Here is an 18,158-nt window from a genome sequence, read left to right as displayed (position 1 = left end):
TGAGTATGATATGGAATGATGGCATATGGACAACACGTGATTTATATGTGATTAAGTGTGTGCAAGATGTGAATATTTCGATCATAGTTTATGATAATTTATCTCGAGCGTCAATGAAATCATCATGAGCATGTTTGCATGATGACGATATTGAAACTGTGGATATGCTTGAATATGCTTAAGAGTGTTTGAGAATATTATGGAGGTTGACGTAGATATTCATACTTACTTCCTTGCATGATATAAGCATTACTTTTATGAACATGAGTACCTTGGTTTTGAGTATGCTTTAATTATTCTTTGTATATAAGAATGAGAGAGAATTGTTTATAGGGCCTCAAAAGGCCAAGTGGGAGAATGTTACCCACATGGCTTTTCAAGGGCTTAAGGCAAAGAGTCTTTCACTTAGCAGGAGTAAGATAAAGAGATTCAATATGGGTGCTTGGCTCACTGGGGCCCAAATTCATATACCCCAAGTATATAAGGTAATGAATGTTTATGTTTTAAGAGAGTGATCTCTCAAGGAGGTGTTAGGGTCACTTCCAAGTCAGGGCTATATTGATTAAGATGCCTCATGGTTGTGATGGTTGGCCAGTGCTAGGAGAACCAATCGAGTACAATAGAACTCGAGTAAATTGAGAGTATCGGCCCTGTATGGAATGATCATGACTTATGGGACATGAGTCCGTACCCTGACACGAGACCACTCCATGGTATGTCTCCTTACAGTTGCATGGGAAGCCACTTTTTTGTAGTATAATCCGACTTAGAAGAGCCAGTGCACATATGCCTTGAAAGGACCCCTATATTGGAGTAATAATATGTCCTATAGGAGAGCACCCGTAATCCATTGAGAACCCGATGATGGGAAGTTCTGGCTCAATGACTTTGATGTGGCCATATATGTGTCATTGTTATAAACTGTGGAGCATAGGTCCGTTAGGTCAACTTGAGACAACGGTGGAACATCATTCGGGACTAGCTCAAGGGAGTACTCCGATAACTAATGTTAAGCCTAGAGATCTCATTTACCCCCTGGTCTATTTATTTAATTTTGATGAGAAAAAGGTGTAATAATGATGAGAAATCATTTTGAGAATTGTTTAAAAGTTTTCAAACGCACAAAAAGCCATTTTCAAATTTGTTTCACCTAAATTCCAATCAAGGACATCACATGGAGATGCCACGTGGCACCCCCCCAGGCCCCACCATCTTGATGATGCCATGATAACATCATTTCCATGTGGGGACTGTTTTGGAATTATGTCATTTGTTGTGTTACGTTATTTCATGTTATATTGTGTTATGTTTTGTTACGTTTTAAGTGAGAATTTTGTCACATTAATTCACTCACATGTGTCCAGCTTTGCACGTGTGAAGCCAATGAATTTTGAAAAATAATTTGAATTAATATTATTATCCACATGGGATTCCTTAGCATGTGTGACAGTATCATGTGGATTTGTTCCATTGGTGTCAAGCATGTGAAGAGTATGGGTTGTTTAAATTTCATTAGATGTTAGTCATAATATATTTATTCATACGTGATTCTTACCAATTACCAAAATAACAATGCCCATGTCCATAAAGTAAACTAATAGTTTTATTTAAAACCATGGGAAATTAAGGAAACACAACTATGGACTTAATTGGATAGGGAGTGATGAGTGGCTAGGATTATAGACTCTCATGTACCATAGATAAGGAGCACCAAGGGCTAAGATCTAATCACATCTCATCACTTAATATAAATACCACTTAAATGTTCAATTCAACCCTAATTGTCAAGCACTTCATTTTCAAAGTTAGAGAGACAAAGAGAGAGCCACCTAGAGCTCAACATAACCCCCTTTTTTCGAGATCCATCTTCATCCTTGAACTTTGAACTTGGATGATAGTGAACGTGGGATTGGAAGGAGTCTAGGCAACGGAGAATTGACCTCCAAGCCCTAGAAGATGAGCTATAATTACTACTTGGGGGCAACCAAGACGAGTTCTCAAGATGATACTTGGGGCAGAATACGTGTTGCCGTAGGTGACCCTCCTGGGTAGCAAGGTGGCACCACCACTTGTCAAGTAGGGCCAAGTTGTTCGTTTGGAGATTGCTTATCCCCAAGCCACCGAAGGCTTACGGTTCGCAAACTTGTATGCCATGAAACAAGGTGATATTTATTGGATTCCACAAACCTAGACCAGAGGAGGTTGTGCATCAGTTTCTAGAGACGATTACCTACCGAAACAGGCATGTGAAAGAGGGACATTTGAAAGATGGGGACATTTGATAGCGTGGCTTTGATAAGGGTGATTTTGTCTGTAGGAGAGAGAAATCTCGCCTTCCACACAGCTAGTTTGAGGTCGAACTTATCGATGATATGACACCATTGACTGAGTTTGGGTTTGCCAGGGCAAAGTGGTAGGCCAAGGTATGTAGATGGAATGGAGTTCACCTTGCAACCCCACCTGTTGGTGAAAGCCCGGGTGATGAGAGGGTCAACTGTTATGCCAATCATTTTGCAATTCACCATGTTGACCTTAAAGCCAACGGCCAATTGAAAGCATTTGAGTAAGAGAAGGCAGTCCACTTGTTGCAACAATGAGCCACAAAAGCGTAGGGTGTCGTCAGCATATGCGAGGTGAGAAATGGTGGGGCCAGAGTTGCAGATCTCGAAGCCCTCCGACACGCAGTTGAGGTACATCCTGGCAATCGATCTGCTAAACACGAAGAGGAAGTGGGAGAGAGGATCTCCCTGACAGAGGCCCCTAAACAAGGCAAAACAACCCCTTGGTGAGTCGTTAATGAGGATGGAGAAAAAAGGTTGTTGAATGCAACCATTGATTGTATTTCTCCAACATCCTCTGAAACCCATTTTGGATAGGGTCCCTTCCAAAATCGACCAATACGACCATTTCCAATCCAATTTGATAGTGAGGCTCAGGGCTTTCGAGGTGATTCTAGAGTGAATGCACTCGTGAGCAATAAGGGCTCCATCCAAGACTTGGAGATCTTTGACGAAAGCACCTTGGTGAGGAGGGTTGACCCAATGCAAGACATTGGGGATGAGGGTAATGAATGTAGCGTATCACTCCTTTATTGTGGAGCTCTTCGAAGAAGGACGGAAGGTTCGGGCGAAGAAGTTCCCAAAAATATTTGAACAAAGTTATAGGGAAGCCATTAGGGCTTGGAGTACAGTCTTGACCCAGCTCATTGATAGCTTTAAAGATCTCATCTTCAGAGAAAGGATATTCCAATTAAAGGACCTAATCTGAGGGAATGATAGGGAATGATAAGTGAGCCATTCTAAGAATAGGTTTCGCTTAAGCCTAGAAAAGCTGTGAAAAAAATTTAAGATCAATCAACTGGGCGTTGGTCAAGGACCGTATCTTGGATCTTGCTTTGGGTGATGGTATTGCCCCTTCTCTTGCAATTGGCTATTATGTGAAAGAAAGCCGCGTTGAGGTCCCCTTGTTTCAACCATTTGACTTTGGACTATTGAGCCCACAATATCTCTGCTATTCTGAGAAGACCGTGATGGTGGAATTTGAGTTGGAATCTGAGAAGAGGTTTGCTGGACTTAGGGGGTGAGCATCCTCAATGAGATCCAACTCATGAATGGAATGCAAAAGCGTTGCTTTCCGGTTTTGAAAGTTCCCGTGGAGGTGGCGGCTCCAGATCCTAAAGAGAATCCCTGAGAAGCTGAAGTTTCTTTTGGAGGAGAAAACCGACCCATCTGTTGACAGAGAAGGACGCCTACCAAGAGGAGATCAGAGAAGGACGCCTACCAAGAGGAGATCAGAGAAGGACGCCTAGTACTTTGAACCAAGCCCAACTCGAACCTGAATGGTTTGGGGCCACTAATGTACGAAGGGTATCAAGAAGGAGAGGCTTATGGTCGAAGGTGGGTTTGGGGAGGGCTGAGACATGGGTGTCAGGGAAAGTGGAGTCTCACTCGATGGCCGAGGATGCATAGGAAGTGATAGATCTTAGAGGGGGAGAGAGAAGATGAACGGTTGGAGCGAGCGAAAGTAGCCCCTTGGTTAGGATGTCAATGAGCTCACTATGCAAAATAAAATCACAGAAGAATGGGTTGTTAGACTCTGAAGTTTGAGTTCCTATCGAATGACCATTTGGTAACACTGAATTCCCGCCAAGCACGACCTCAAAGGAGGGCGAGAAGCAATGTCATCCAATTCCTCCCACAAGGCACTTCTGGATTGATCAGAATTTGATCCGAAAACAGCAATAAGTTCCTAGAAGAGGTCGTCAGAGACCCTAGAGAGAACCACTATAATAGAGAAAGAGGCGATATGGGAGGGTGAGAGGGAATGAGCGGCGGGGTCCCAGATGACCCAGATGCCTCCCGAAGCTCCATTGGCCTCGAGCCCTAACGATTGAAAGGGCTGTCTGCCCCAAACTTGTCGAACGAAAATGAGAGAAGGGGATGCGAGCTTAGTTTCGATAAGGGCAAGGTTCAAGCGAGTGTGAGTGGAGCAGAAAGAGCGAGTGTAATTTATCTTAAGGGTTGTCTGAGGCCCCTGATGTTCCAGACATGTAGCTTCATAGTGATTAAGAAAGGGGAGATGCGTCAAGGAGCATCTGGCGGTGGGGTGGACCACTGAGACTTTGGCCACCGCCGAGCACAAGAAGAGGAGGTTGTGCTTGTGTCATAGTTCACCCCAAAGTTGAGGTTGGAGAGTTCCCTCTGTCCTTTTTCTTACTTGGAAACAGGTCTGGGCAACAGGATGGAAAAAGGCCTCGCAATCTTCTTTAGAGCAGTCGGACTTGAAATCCATAATCCTCAGGATGTGGTCGATGTCACCTTGTGCATTGTCCATATTTTTGACAAAATTGGAACCCACAAAGGGAGGAGACAGAGGAGTGTTGATGGAGTTAAAAGGAAGAGACGCAGGGGGCAAGAGTCGATTGAGGTGGAAGGGGTGATGGCTGGTTTGAGGGAGTTGTGGCTATCCCAGGCAGCTAAGAGATTGGGGGAAAGGGTTAAGGGTGAGGGAGGAGTGGGTTCAGAGGGGTAAGAGGGTGAGGGTGGAGTGGTAATGGGAGGGGGAGGGAGAGGACAGAGGAAGGGAAGCGAGGGGAAGGCAAGAGGTAACGGGGGTCAGAATGGCAGCCAAGGGGGTGGATTGAAGGAACGTGGGGAGTGGGGGATTTGGGGGAGGGGGGGAAGAGGGAAGGGTAAGGGTTGGAGGAGTGGAGGTACAAGAAGAAGAAGGCACTGTCGAAGGGTTGGTGCGATAAGGTAGGAAGGGGTGAGAAGAAGGGGGATGGAGCCAGTCATGGGGTTCAGAAGCGAAGAGGGGATGAGATCCGATAAGTGAGGGCGGAGAAGGGGTAAGAGGAAGGGAGGCACCAGGGAGGGGGTAGGCCGAGGTCTTTAGGTACAAGTGGGAGGCCATCAGGATGGAGAGGGGTGGGAGGAGGAAGCTGAAGAAGGGGGAGGGCAGAACGAGGGGAGAGGAAAGATCAGGACACAAACAGAAGGAAGGGGCGCTATACTTTGGCAAGGAAGGTGGAGGAGATATAGGGTTGAGGAGTTGGGGAGGAGCAACGGAGGGAGGTGGTAGGATTAAATCGACGATGAGGGAGAGACAGAGCTTGGGATGCGAAGAGGAAGGAGGGGTGTGGGAGTAAAAGTTACCATCAAGAGATAACCAGAGCTTGTAGGGAATGGATTTGGGGTCAAGGACCTCGATGAGCAATTGGATGGAGCCCAAAGGTAAAACTTCGGAGGGCTTCCAATGAGTCAAGAGAAGGTGCCGCAACTGTCACCGATGAGCTTGAAGGTGGAGGGATGCCAAGCATGCAAAGGGATGTTAGAGGCCGTAAGCCAGACTTTTTGTTTTGCGAAAGCTCCCAGCAAGTGGGACCAGGATTCAACAAAAAGAGAGGCTCCTTTAAAAAGACAGGGGTGAGAGTTCAGAGCTTTGGTAGCCGCTTTCTTGGAGGGGAAATTAAGAAGAAGAGAAACATTTATGAGGTGGCAACAAGAGATGTCTAGCTCCTTCCAAAAGGTTTGGTCCCAATCTCTATGCCCCGGATATTGTCTCTTCTAGGACTGAAACGGCCCACTAGGATGAACAAAGCTTTTGCTTTAGCTCAGAAAAATGGTTTGTCGGCCACCTGAATGACACGTTTTGTGGATCTAGCGAGGGTGTAGGAGGGAGGAAAACGGGGGTTAGAATAAGGGGGAAGGACAAATGTAGAGGAAGCAACAGACAAAGAAAGATTGATTGGATGGGGATCGAATGAAGAGGGTGAGAGAGAGTCAGGGAGTGCATGCTGTGGAGCTTGGGGAAAGGAAGGGGTGGGTCAGAACCAGTGGATGTAGTTTTGGTCTAGGGGAGGGAAGGGGGAGGGGGTGGTTGTGTCAAACAGGGCCATTCAAGAGACAACTCCACTTTAGCTTATTACTAATCCCATAATTATACTACTCAACTTTACTACAATAATACAGTTTAATAATATCACAAATTAGCTTACTAGGATATTAAATTGTAGTTTTTTAATACCATGATTCTAGTATTATGCACCACAATTTAAAATATACTAAAAGAATAAATCCATAATACCAAAGAGATGAGCAGTAGTTCAATTAATAGTATAGTTCCTCTTCTTGGAGGGATCCTACAAAATCATATAGACTGATATCCCACCTATAGGGGGAGAGATCCCTATTTCTCTAAACCCAAATCCCTCTAAAGAATCGGGGATCGAGTTCCTAAGCTGGACCATGGCCTTAACCCCAAGGTTCCTGCAACTATGTCCCTACTGGCCGAATTTAAAGTTCAGGCAAGTGAAGGAACTACCGAAGGATTACATTTGTTGATAAAGATGAAAGAGAATATTAAGCAAGAGAATATAACCAATAGATGGAGAGAGTTCCATTTTTTCAACTGGTGAATATGTCCAAGTTTTTTAGTGTTGTCAATAATCTTGCCGACAATTATCATTTCATCACTTAACAATGATGAATCCCCTTAATACAAATACCTTCATAGGTCTATGTATAACCAATAATGAACAATAAAATATAGAAAGAAAGACAAATTCACTTAATAGACAATGGCAACCTGAAAGTGGTGTAAACATTACGCATTCTGAAAAGAATGATACTATGAACCTCGACAAAAGGTAGCTTTTATGGAGTTTTCATGGACTAAAATGTTTAAAGAATGCACACTAATTAAGAAATAAATGGTAACATAGAGAAGATCACTGTTTGACTGTGTAATGAATGAGTAGCCCTAGTAGCATGATCATCCATGTCTGAAGAGTACATCACGCTCAAGGACAGTGATATATATTTTGTTGTTTAATAGATAGATTTGAGCAACAAGATCCTTGGAATGCTTAGACAAATAACATAATGCGCAAGAAGATTACGCAATTGCAAGTCCTCAAAAGTAGCAAAATGACACTTGATGTTCAAAAGAAAAGGATCCTCAAGATGCTGCACAGCATCATGATACCCTAAATACCATTGTAAGTATATTAATTTTATCTACACCACACCACCATTGTGAAAAGGAGATTTAATGGTGATTACCTTCATTCTTGAGGCAAATGTCCATAATCAACATTGTACAACATAGCATTGCCCATAACCACTGATAGCTACCCAATGGTTCTACTATCAGCTCTCTTATAGATTACTTATACCTATAGGTAGCCATGTCCTCACACATGATCTTATCAAGCATGTCAAAACAAGAACAAGGAAAGGCTTGATCATAAGGGGACCAGGATGGATTATGACTGGAGATGACCAGGGTTAGATGAAAAATATGAGGAGCTAAGATTGTCAGAGACAGATAGAGACGGAGATGAGATATCAATCAAGGAAAAGAACTGCGAATGCGGGGTGACAATGTGGCCAATCATCATCAATACCTCAAGTGTCAATATACAAGAAGGAAATCAATGATTGTTAAAAGAATGCTCATGGATCCAAAGCACTTCAAACCAAATGAAACAAAAATATAAAAGGCATTAATATATTTAAACAAACTGATTGTTCACATCCAAATAACATGGTTAATAAGCAACTCCAAATAAATAGGAAGATGAGAAAACAATCAGATGAGCTAGGAGGATTACACTGCTATCAACAGGATCAGTTTCTCGAGATACAAGCTGTTGTAGGCTGAGGATAGCATGAGATGCAGCAAGAACAGGGTCAATGGCTTTATGGGGTTTGACTGCATGGCCACCTTGACCTTGGATTATGGCAACAAAGCGACCGGATGCAGCCAAAAGTGGGCCTGGTTTTGACGCTATTGCACCAGTTCTTAGTTGATTATCAACGTGTAACCCAAAAATGGCTTCTATGTTCTCGATGGCACCCTCTTGTATCATATGGTACGCCCCAGCACCACCCTCTTCGGCTGGCTGGAAAACAAGCTTCACAGTGCCCTGTAAGCGACACAAAACATTGCTATAATTAGCATGTAATAAAAGGCTCTTTTGTTTCACTAACATGTAATAAAAGCCTAGACTTGACAAATTCTCGGTACACAAATTGGAGATCTATTAATATTACATGAATAAGGGATCAAAGTAAAAAGTCAAGAAACCCAAGTAATGAAAAGACCGACACATTTTTTAATGCAAAAATATGATACTTCATCAAATAAGAGGAGATTTGCACTGGAAAATGAAAGTTTTCTCAATCAAATCTTTGGGCATTTCATTATAAAAGTCTAAATTTACTATCCCTTCTGTCTTGGTTAATTATAGGGGAGTCCTGTTTGGAGATATTTAAAAATACATTTGAGATTATTTGTTTTTTAATGTACATACATTTGAGATATTATTTGGCATTGTATGATTTGTTCAAGGGTATCATTGTACATTCCCATAATGGGCTCCATTGTATATCCAGAAGGTGATGTAATAAAAGTGACAACAGTTTCCTATTCTCACCCAAAACCTTAAGATGATGTTAGAGAAAGGGGTGAATTGAAGCCCCAAGTAGTGGGGGCAGCTGAATCCTCAACCTTCCAATCTCCATTATCAACCATCTACTAGGAAGATCAAAATCCCTACTTTTCTATCCATTTTACAAAAGTTTGAAACACGTTCACAGGAAGATTGAAATACTCTCCAAGCAAGAAGCAATAGCCCCAAATTGTTTCATTTTAAAGAATCATCCCCAAAAAGAAGAGATTTGGCAGTCCTGATATGTAAAATTTCAGCAAGAAATACAAACCCAAGATTGGCTTTCAAAAGGTACAATCATAGTTACTAAAATCTCTCCCCCGACCTTGTGTTTCCAGTTCTGAAACCCGATTCTGCGTTTCCGTTAAGGAATCTCCACGAAAACCGTTTTTCGGAATCACAGAAACTCAATTCCTTAATTTCAAAATCTCGATTCGACACATCTTTAGAAACCATTTTTCGAAACCAAGGAAATTCGATTCTTAATTTCAAAATCTCGATCCAACACATCTTTAGAAACCATTTATCGGAACCCAGGAAACTCGATTCCTTAATTTCGAAATGTCGATCCCACACATCTTTAGAAACTTGGACTCATTAATTGTGGGTAGAGGTTCTCAAATATATCGAATCTGGATTCTAGCGAGGATTAAAACTTGATTCCACATCAATTGGAGTCGAAATCTTCTTTCGAATGCTTCTAGTGGTAGCAAGATTTCATTATTTTACTTGTACCACCCTGGATGGCCTTTAAATTTAAAATATAGCTGATAAATACAACACATACAAGTAAAAGTAAAACCATGGCGTAGACATAATCCTATTTTGTTTTTATAATAATGAAGTCAAAATCACAATTTAGTAATACTTGTCTTTTGTATATAATGACTTTAAGTTCAATAGTCAACACAGTCACTTTAAAATTTAGGAAACCTTCTAATAAGAGACATCCAATATAGGTTCTAAAGTTGATGAGGCTCAAGATGTGCATGTGGCTCCCTTCTCCATAAAAATGAAATCTCGATTCCTAGTAGGGGTAGTCAAACGCATTCCATAGTCAATATTATTGTAAATCTCGATCTCAAACTGGCATGGATCTCTTATCCATATACTTCAAAAACTTCATTCCAAATATGTTAGAATCACGATTCGAAACAGCAACATATCTCAGTTCCACATATGTCAGAAACTCGATTCCATAGATGTCGGAAACTCGATTTTGTATATTAATGAATCTTTACTCCTTGAGTGTCAATTTCAGGGTATGGGAATCTTGATTCCAAAGACGACAGAATCTCGATTCCATATGTGGATGAAACTTGAATCTATTTCAGTCGAAACACGATTCTCAAAAACTAGGAATCTTGTTCCTAGCGATTCCTATTGTACAGACAATGATTCCCAAGACATGAATCTTCTAGCCAGCCGCAATTCTGGTTCCTAAAACGATTCGGGTTCCCAAGCGTTTCCAACAACTATGGTATGATCAATGTTGACATGTATTGGAGTTCTAACACGAGGCACAGAAAAAGCAAGGTGTCTACTTGACATTGACAGCAGTCGTTGGGGATCAAAGAGGTATTTGTGGCAAAGCTTTGCATGGCCATACTTGTATGTTAGGATCTCAGGTGGTTGTGTGGGAATGGTTCCTTGTGCATCTTAACCATATTTCATAACCCCAGACCTAAATCCTGACTTGGTTAGTCACTGAGTCAAGTCGACGTAAGACTAGGTGGCGCAATTGGCAGGTCAAATATAGAAATTTTGAACATTTAAGATAATTTTATCTCGTAAAAAATAATTTTAACACTTTGAAAATAAATACATAAAAAGTCCAACTAAAAGGAAGATAATATTGTACATCTACATCAAAATTGTTCATATATTAATTTGAGGGAGGGATGAACTTTTCAAAAAATAAGTATTCGAGGGAGGTATTCAACCAAAAAAAAGTATTTGAAGGAGGGATGATTAATATTATTCTTTATAGCAATAAACTTTATTATTAAAATAAAATTATAAAGAAAATCAATAACATAAAACAAAGGCCAAGAGATGTCACGACAACATCTTAGGATTACAAAATTGAACTTGTGTCAACATAGAATGATTCTTGAATAACTCCTTCAATGGCAAGAGTATCTGCCTCTTGGTTTAGCTCCCCAAAGAATGTGCACGTCACATTATGAGTGTTACGAATGTTGAAGATCTCACAAATATCACAGAGGACTCTTTTCTGGCCCATCTTATGATATCATGATATCACTTTCTTACTACCAATTGACGTCTAAGTGACAGATTTGCAGACTTTCAATTGCCCGGGCCTGTGCTTATGTAGAATCACATGTTCCCAGTGGGTCCAGATGTCTTTTATGCTTCCCACCTTAATCTCTATGAATCCCACTCACCTGCTACTCCCAGGTTACCTCATGAATATCCATCAAAACTCAGCTTCATATGACCCTCCACCAGAGCAACCCAAACTGCCCTAGACTGAAGCAAGGGTGGACCTGATAAGGCGAAATCTTCCGATCCTTGATGAAGTGCCTTGAATCCTCGAAGTCTGGTAGAAGCAACACCCACAAAGTCTCCACATTCCTAATTGTCTCCCGAAGGACCAACTAGTGCACCCTTTTGATCCGAGGAAATATGATAATTCCGTTCAATTCAAATGCACCAAATAATAGCCGTAATGCTTATTACCAAAGCACCTGGACTTAGGTGGGATTCCCTTAGACCCATCACCATAAGGTCGTCCACAGAAGCTGAAATTGGTACTGCACGACAGAAAATAGGTCTATATGGTCATAGTTTACCAATAATGAATAAGGAGGCTTGCTATTTTCTCCTCAGCTCGACATAAAATACGGAATCTGCATCTCTCCTTTGAAGGCGATCAATCGTCCTTACACCATGGCATGCCAACCATCCAAAAGCTAAGACCTGGGGCAGAGCGTGGACCCTCTAGACAATCCTTGGGTGCGACAAGTGGCCATTATCACCTAAATATATATCCCTCCCAAATCTTCATGCTATGGAGCCTCTGATTATTTTTTAGCTTTCCTGTTTAATGTCAACTGTCATTTTATTTCAATAGAATATCAACTGTCAGTTAATAATACTATCTTACATATAGGTGACGTTCATTTGGAGAATGGGAGAAATATTTGTATGAAGTCATAAAATATATGAATACCTACTCTATGGGAGATAGTTGTGGAACTAAGGACAAAGGACAAAGAAATCCGCTGCTAAGCTCCCATAATTTTTAAACAACATTAAGAATTCGCCTTTTTAAAAATAACCAAAAACTCTGAGAAAGAGAAATAGGTCATGCCCACATATCATATTCTCCTATTATATTGGAGTTTCTTCAAGGTATAGGAGGACTCACATGATTTCTGGATAATATACAGGGGATGCATTTTAATCCCAACCCACTGCGTCACATAGATCTCTTCCATCTTTGGTCCCGAATCCCCTTATGGTTTGGTTACACCTTTCAGTTAAGCCCAAAGTTCAAGTTCAACATAGATTGCAAATTACCAACTCCTGACTGCTCCGCATTCTTCTACCTCAGTTTACACCCTTTAGCCTAATCCCCATCTGATGCAACAAGAGGCTTGTTATTTTACGTTGAGAAGGATGAATTTACTGGAGAGGTCAAGTAAATACTGCAACAGAGAATTCAAATTGGCTTCAACTCCACCTGTATTCTTGCCCCTTCTGCTGAATTAGCCATGCCATATTCTTCATCATGCACCTCGGCCCTTCCAATACCTTTCTTTCTGCCAAATATTAAATTAGGGATTTCAATCCATAACGAGGGGTTGAAGTAATTGCCTGGTTGGTTGCCAAGAACCTTGCAATTGTGTAACCTCTCATATTTTAAATTTCTAGAGATTTCTGAATCACTTTATTTAGAGACTGCATTCATTTTTCAAATACAAAAGAATGGTCCTTTTTAATTATCAGAAAAGGAAAAAAAAGTCCTTTCTTGAAAAGATTCAGGCTTTCCATGTTCATCTTTAAAGAAGACGAGGAGATTATAGTCGGTATTTCATGTTATATCTAAAGGTTGGGTGTGAAAGTTTTCATGGTGGGAAAATTAATATGATCAGGGTGATTTGGTTTTTTCAAAATAAAGATTGGAAAGTGAAGGGACCAAAGACTGTCTAGTGACTACTAAAGAAGCATGTCTCGATCCAGTTCTCTCTCTCTCTCTCTCTCTCTCTCTCTCTCTCTCTCACACACACACACACACACACACACACACACACACACACACATCTAAGGAGTGAAAATGCTGTTTGTATCAGTGCTTGGAAATAGTATGCTCTATATGTTCTTTGAGGTATTGATTGATATTGTTCATCTTTCTGTTTTGATTCACCTTCGAGATCAAGTTCGTAGAAAAACTGATAATTGATGCAAATTTCAATAATCACTCCCAGGTTCTTGTACGGTTCCCAACTGGAGAGCGCAAAGAGCGGAGGTTCCATAGCTCTGCAACAATCCACTCTCTTTATGACTACGCTGATTCATTGAACAGCTTAAATGCCGAGAAATACATCCTCGTTACAAATTTCCCCAGTGTTGTGTATGGTCCAGATTACTTCGACTTGTCATTGAAAGTGGCAGGTTTGCACCCACAGGTTAGTTTGTATGTTCAGGTTGAGGACTCCTAAAGTTACGGACCTACCAAATTTAAGCACGCAATCATCTCATTCTCATTTATATGAGAAAAATTAGCTGTGACTAAGGTAGAAGCCACAAGTTTGAGCCCGAGGTGAGTTGTATGGATCAACATGAATTCAATGCCTTAATCTGCATTAGTCATCTTCTCGCTGTGGTCTATTTTATCCTGCAACTTTACTTTCTCGTCCTTGGTCTTCAAGAGACTTGTCTATTTTTAATGTACCGAAATGAGTTTCTAAAAGAAGTGTGCACCACGAAGCCATTTTCATAGCTCTTATTTAATGCTGGGATCAGATAAAAGGCCCATATTTCAATTTCTTAGCCAGGACTAATACCATTTCTAGTGGATTAAATGTAAATGCTGGTATGGGTGGGAATGAATTGCACCAATCCAGATCAAGACGACTTTCATCGAATGCTAGTAAATAAGAGAGCTGAAATTTGTTTCATGTATAATTTTTTTTAATGAAACTGTGTCTTCTGAATAGCCTTGTAGTTTTCGTCGTGGATTATGGAGACATGCATTGACCTATCCTGCTCCCATCCATGTTTAACGCCTTTTTCATGTGATTGTTTCATTCACTGTTGTCAGTCCTTATTATTGGTTTTTTAAAAAAAATATTGGGAGGTATATTTTCCAGAATTGTATACAATGAGACCATTTACATTTAATACAATGAGGTCACAATCATTATTGACCGTTAGATTTGAAATTGGGTGGTTGGGAATGTATCATTACAGGATTTGTAAGAGAATGGAAATAAGGTTCAGGTAAGAGGGGAGGAAGGGTTGTGGGGGATGATGAAGAGAAGAGAGGGCATAAATGGTGTTGTGGGTGATGTGTGCGTGTGAGAGAGAGAGAGAAGGGCAGGAGTGTAGGTGTATGGTGTTCGCAGTTGTGTAGGTATGCTTTCCCTAAATTTTTATTTACAATGAGGTAACTGGTAGTATTGGTTTTATTGTTTTTGAATCAAAGCTCGATCCACCATTCATTTCAACGAATCATGGATGGGGCCGAGGGAGCAAATGTACAATTTGCTCCCATGAGAGCATAGTGGACATGCTCTTTTTTAACATATCAGTGGTTTCTTTTTCTTTATTTTGATTTTATTTATGTGTGGACTTGTCTAATGTCTTAATTTTTAGGCAGCATATCTAAACGGTATGTGTGAAAATGGACATTCGTATCAATGTTTGGGTAAGACAGCTGCAATAATGCACATCATCTAAGCATTATCCCAACTATTTGGTGTTGGCGACACGAATCTTGTTCCACCATTCCACTCTATCAAGGGCCATCTCCTCAATTAGACCACAAGTCATCATATCTCTTCTCACTATCCATGTCTTTTTGGGTCTTGCACTTGCCCTTTTAGAGCCTTTCACTTAGACCAAATTGCCCCTTCTCACTGGTATTGTTCTAGGTCGACACTATACATGGCCAGCCCACCAAAATCACTTTCACTCATCTTATCGCCAAATGGAGCTACCTTAAGTTCCCTCGGATGTATTCATTCTGAATTTTATCCTTTCTTGTCTTGTCACGCATCCATCTCAGCTACACTCATTTTATGGATATGTTGCTTCTTGACCACCTAACATTCCGACGCATCAAACATGGCTGGCCTTACATCCATCCCATAAAACTTGTCCTTTAGTTTCATTAATATGTGGTGATCACATAAAACTCTAGAAGCACATCTCCACTTTGCCCACCCTACTATAATTTTATATGCGACATCTTCCTCAATCTCTCCATTCTTGTGGATTATCAACCCCATATATTGAAAATAGTATCTTTTAGTTACTTCTTGGCAAAATACATATGTTAAGGATACTGATTAAAAATGAAAAGTAAAGCTTATGGTTGTGGAATTGATTGTGACAACAATTTGTTGTGCAACATCCATGTGAGCACTTTCTATGCAAGCAACATTTCCACTCTTGGATGTGGGAAATTCAAGATGAAATGCAGCTTGAAGCATGGGGCTGGCATTAATTTGTACATATAATGATCCAAAGTATCAGTTTCGATACTCACACCAATAACAAAACCTTACTAGTCAAAAAATAGACATTTCTGATGTTTCCAAGCAAACAAAAGAAAAAAAGGAAAAAGAAGGATATTTCTGCATTCACTGTTAGTCTGGAAACATATGTATCTTAGAGTGATATCAAGTTGTCAAGATCAAATGACTTATCATTTGCTATCCATGTCGAGAAGAGAGTAACTGCACCATGGTCTAATACTCCAATTATTTCACACATGCAGATACCCTGTTATTCTGTTTTTTCAGATGATAGATTCTTATAATGTGCGTTGGCTATGTAGATTGAGGGAACAAAATCCATAGAGGAATTTATTCCCATTCTTTAGAAAGTAGTTGAAGAGAGTGGCACAGTGCTTGTTGCCGCTAGGATTGAGGAAGAAGAAAGGAGACACAACAGAAGTTTAAGGGAAGAGCAGGATGCTGCATATCGTGCAGCACGAAGCTGACCAAGTATGCTGTGTCTTTTTAACTATTTTTTGTCTCTCTCCTCTCTCGACATATATTATTTTACAAACATAATTTTCATTGCTGCGTATGATGTTGATATCTTCTTGAGCCTCAGGCTAGGGAGCGCCAAAGAAAAGAAGAGCAAGAAAGATTGGAAAGAGAGGCTGCCGAAGCTGAGAGAAATAAGGAAGAAGAAGAAACCTTGGCCGAGGCAGCCCGAGAGGCTGCTGAGAAAGAAGCCGCTCTAGAAAGTAGGCGTCAGGAGAAAGCGTTGTCATTGGGTGTTGAACCTGAAAAAGGACCAGATGTGACACAAGTAAACTACTGCTTTCTTTGAATGCCCAACTTCTTATTGATCCATGTTTCCCAGAGTCATCTGGAATCCCTTTACGTGCTGAATTTCATGGATGTTTTATATGTCATCAGTTTTAATTGGTAGGAGCCAGTTCAGTATAAAACGGGGATCCAGCACATCTGCATTTGCATGTAGCTGTAGCCTTTTGTGCCGTCCAATTGAAACAGGCAGCAGAAGATGCACTGTCACCATGTCAGTGTTGGTGCGTCTTATGCTGTCCATTTTTGTCGGACACGCAACTGCATCCGCTCGAAAACATTTACTGCCATTATATTGTTCATGATCATCTGGTTTGATTAAATATAGAATAATTAACAGGATCTATTAGGATAAAGCAGTTTTAGATGTGAAAAGCAGTTGTATCTCCAACTGCTTTTCCGTGTCCCGTATAGAGATTGACTGCCATTCCAACATTTTGGTACCCCAGTCATGTGTCCTTGTCAACTCCTCATTGTTAAACTTCATCTCCAGTGCCACCATGTGTTTGGTGCTTGTGGCTGTGATTATTTATCTCCAGGAGTATCAATAATTTGCATAAAAAGTCTTGTCGCTATCATTTACCAAGTGTATTGGCATATGATAAGCATCTATGCATGCCCTAACCGACATGGTTTTCCATGTGGTTTATAGTGACAGGAAGGAGCCATTCGACATTTTAACTTCTACTCATGTTCTTACCAGGTTGTTTCTCTTGATTGTTGAGTCCTAACTGTGCTGACTTCTTCAATATTTACAAATTCACGTAATGGGTTTTCCCAATGATAATATCTTGTTTTTTTCATGTGGGTGAAACATAAAGCTATTCATGTGGGTGAACCCTGCGATGGGTGAACATGTCTAAGGTATCCCAATAATTTGGGCCAAAAAGCCAATACGGCTTTACATGTTTATACAAGTATTTATATAGAAACTTTGTAGTTTGTAGAGATAAATATTAGAGAAAACTTTCATGTTATGAAAAGATATGCGAAAATAGAAAAATAAAAACATATTCTGAAATTTGTCGTAACAAAGTTTAAAAATATGCCACATAAGTCGTTTTTCATTTTTCTTTTTGAACATAGAGTTTCTTAGACGGTCTATTGATATAATTGTGCAAACTATATAATAATTGTCACTTTAGGTGTGAGTTAGAAGGAGTAGTTAAAATTGACAGCCAAGAAATACCAAAAAGAGTATACTTTTGATATCTTTTGGGTCGATAATCCAGGAATATGGAGAGATTGAGGAAGATGTCGCACATAGAATTAGAGCTGGGTGGACAAAGTGGAGATGTGCAACCAGAGTTTTATGAGACCACCGCAGATCAATGAAGCTGAAGGGAAACTTCTTTGGGGCAGCTGTGCGATTAGCTTTACTTTATAGGGTGGAATGTTGGGCGGTCAAGAAACAACATACCTATAGGTAGTTGAGATGAGGATGTTGAGATGGATGAGTGGCAAGACAAATTGGAATAGAATTTGAAATGAATACATTCCAGAGAACTTAGGTGTGGCTCCAATAGGTGATAAGAGGAGAGAAAGTAGATATAGGCGGCCTATTAGGAGATACGAGTTGCTTCAAGTGGAAGGCTCAAAAAAAGCAAGGGATAGGCTCGAAAGGATATGGTTGGAAGTAGTAAGAAGAGATATGAAGACTTATGATCTCATTGAGG

The 18,158-nt window shown here is 40.5% G+C and overlaps 1 protein-coding gene across 2 annotated transcripts in view; it reads right to left on the bottom strand.

Annotated features, from left to right (window-relative positions):
- LOC18444512 (IAA-amino acid hydrolase ILR1-like 7) overlaps window positions 1–18,158 on the bottom strand; it is a 29,180-nt gene that overhangs the window by 5,363 nt on the left and 5,659 nt on the right. For both annotated transcript variants that reach the window (XM_006854679.4, XM_088852524.1), the window contains exon 3: window positions 8,114–8,428. In XM_006854679.4, the coding sequence (XP_006854741.2) occupies window positions 8,114–8,428 (315 nt within the window). The remainder of the gene's footprint in view (window positions 1–8,113; window positions 8,429–18,158) is intronic.

This window comes from Amborella trichopoda, chromosome 11 (assembly GCF_054954075.1).
Source record: "Amborella trichopoda isolate Santa Cruz 75 chromosome 11, AtrichopodaSantaCruz75HAP2 v2.0, whole genome shotgun sequence".
Taxonomy (NCBI): domain Eukaryota; kingdom Viridiplantae; phylum Streptophyta; class Magnoliopsida; order Amborellales; family Amborellaceae; genus Amborella; species Amborella trichopoda.
The sequence above is the reverse complement of the archived record's forward strand: the minus strand, read 5'-3'. Positions and strand labels throughout refer to the sequence as shown.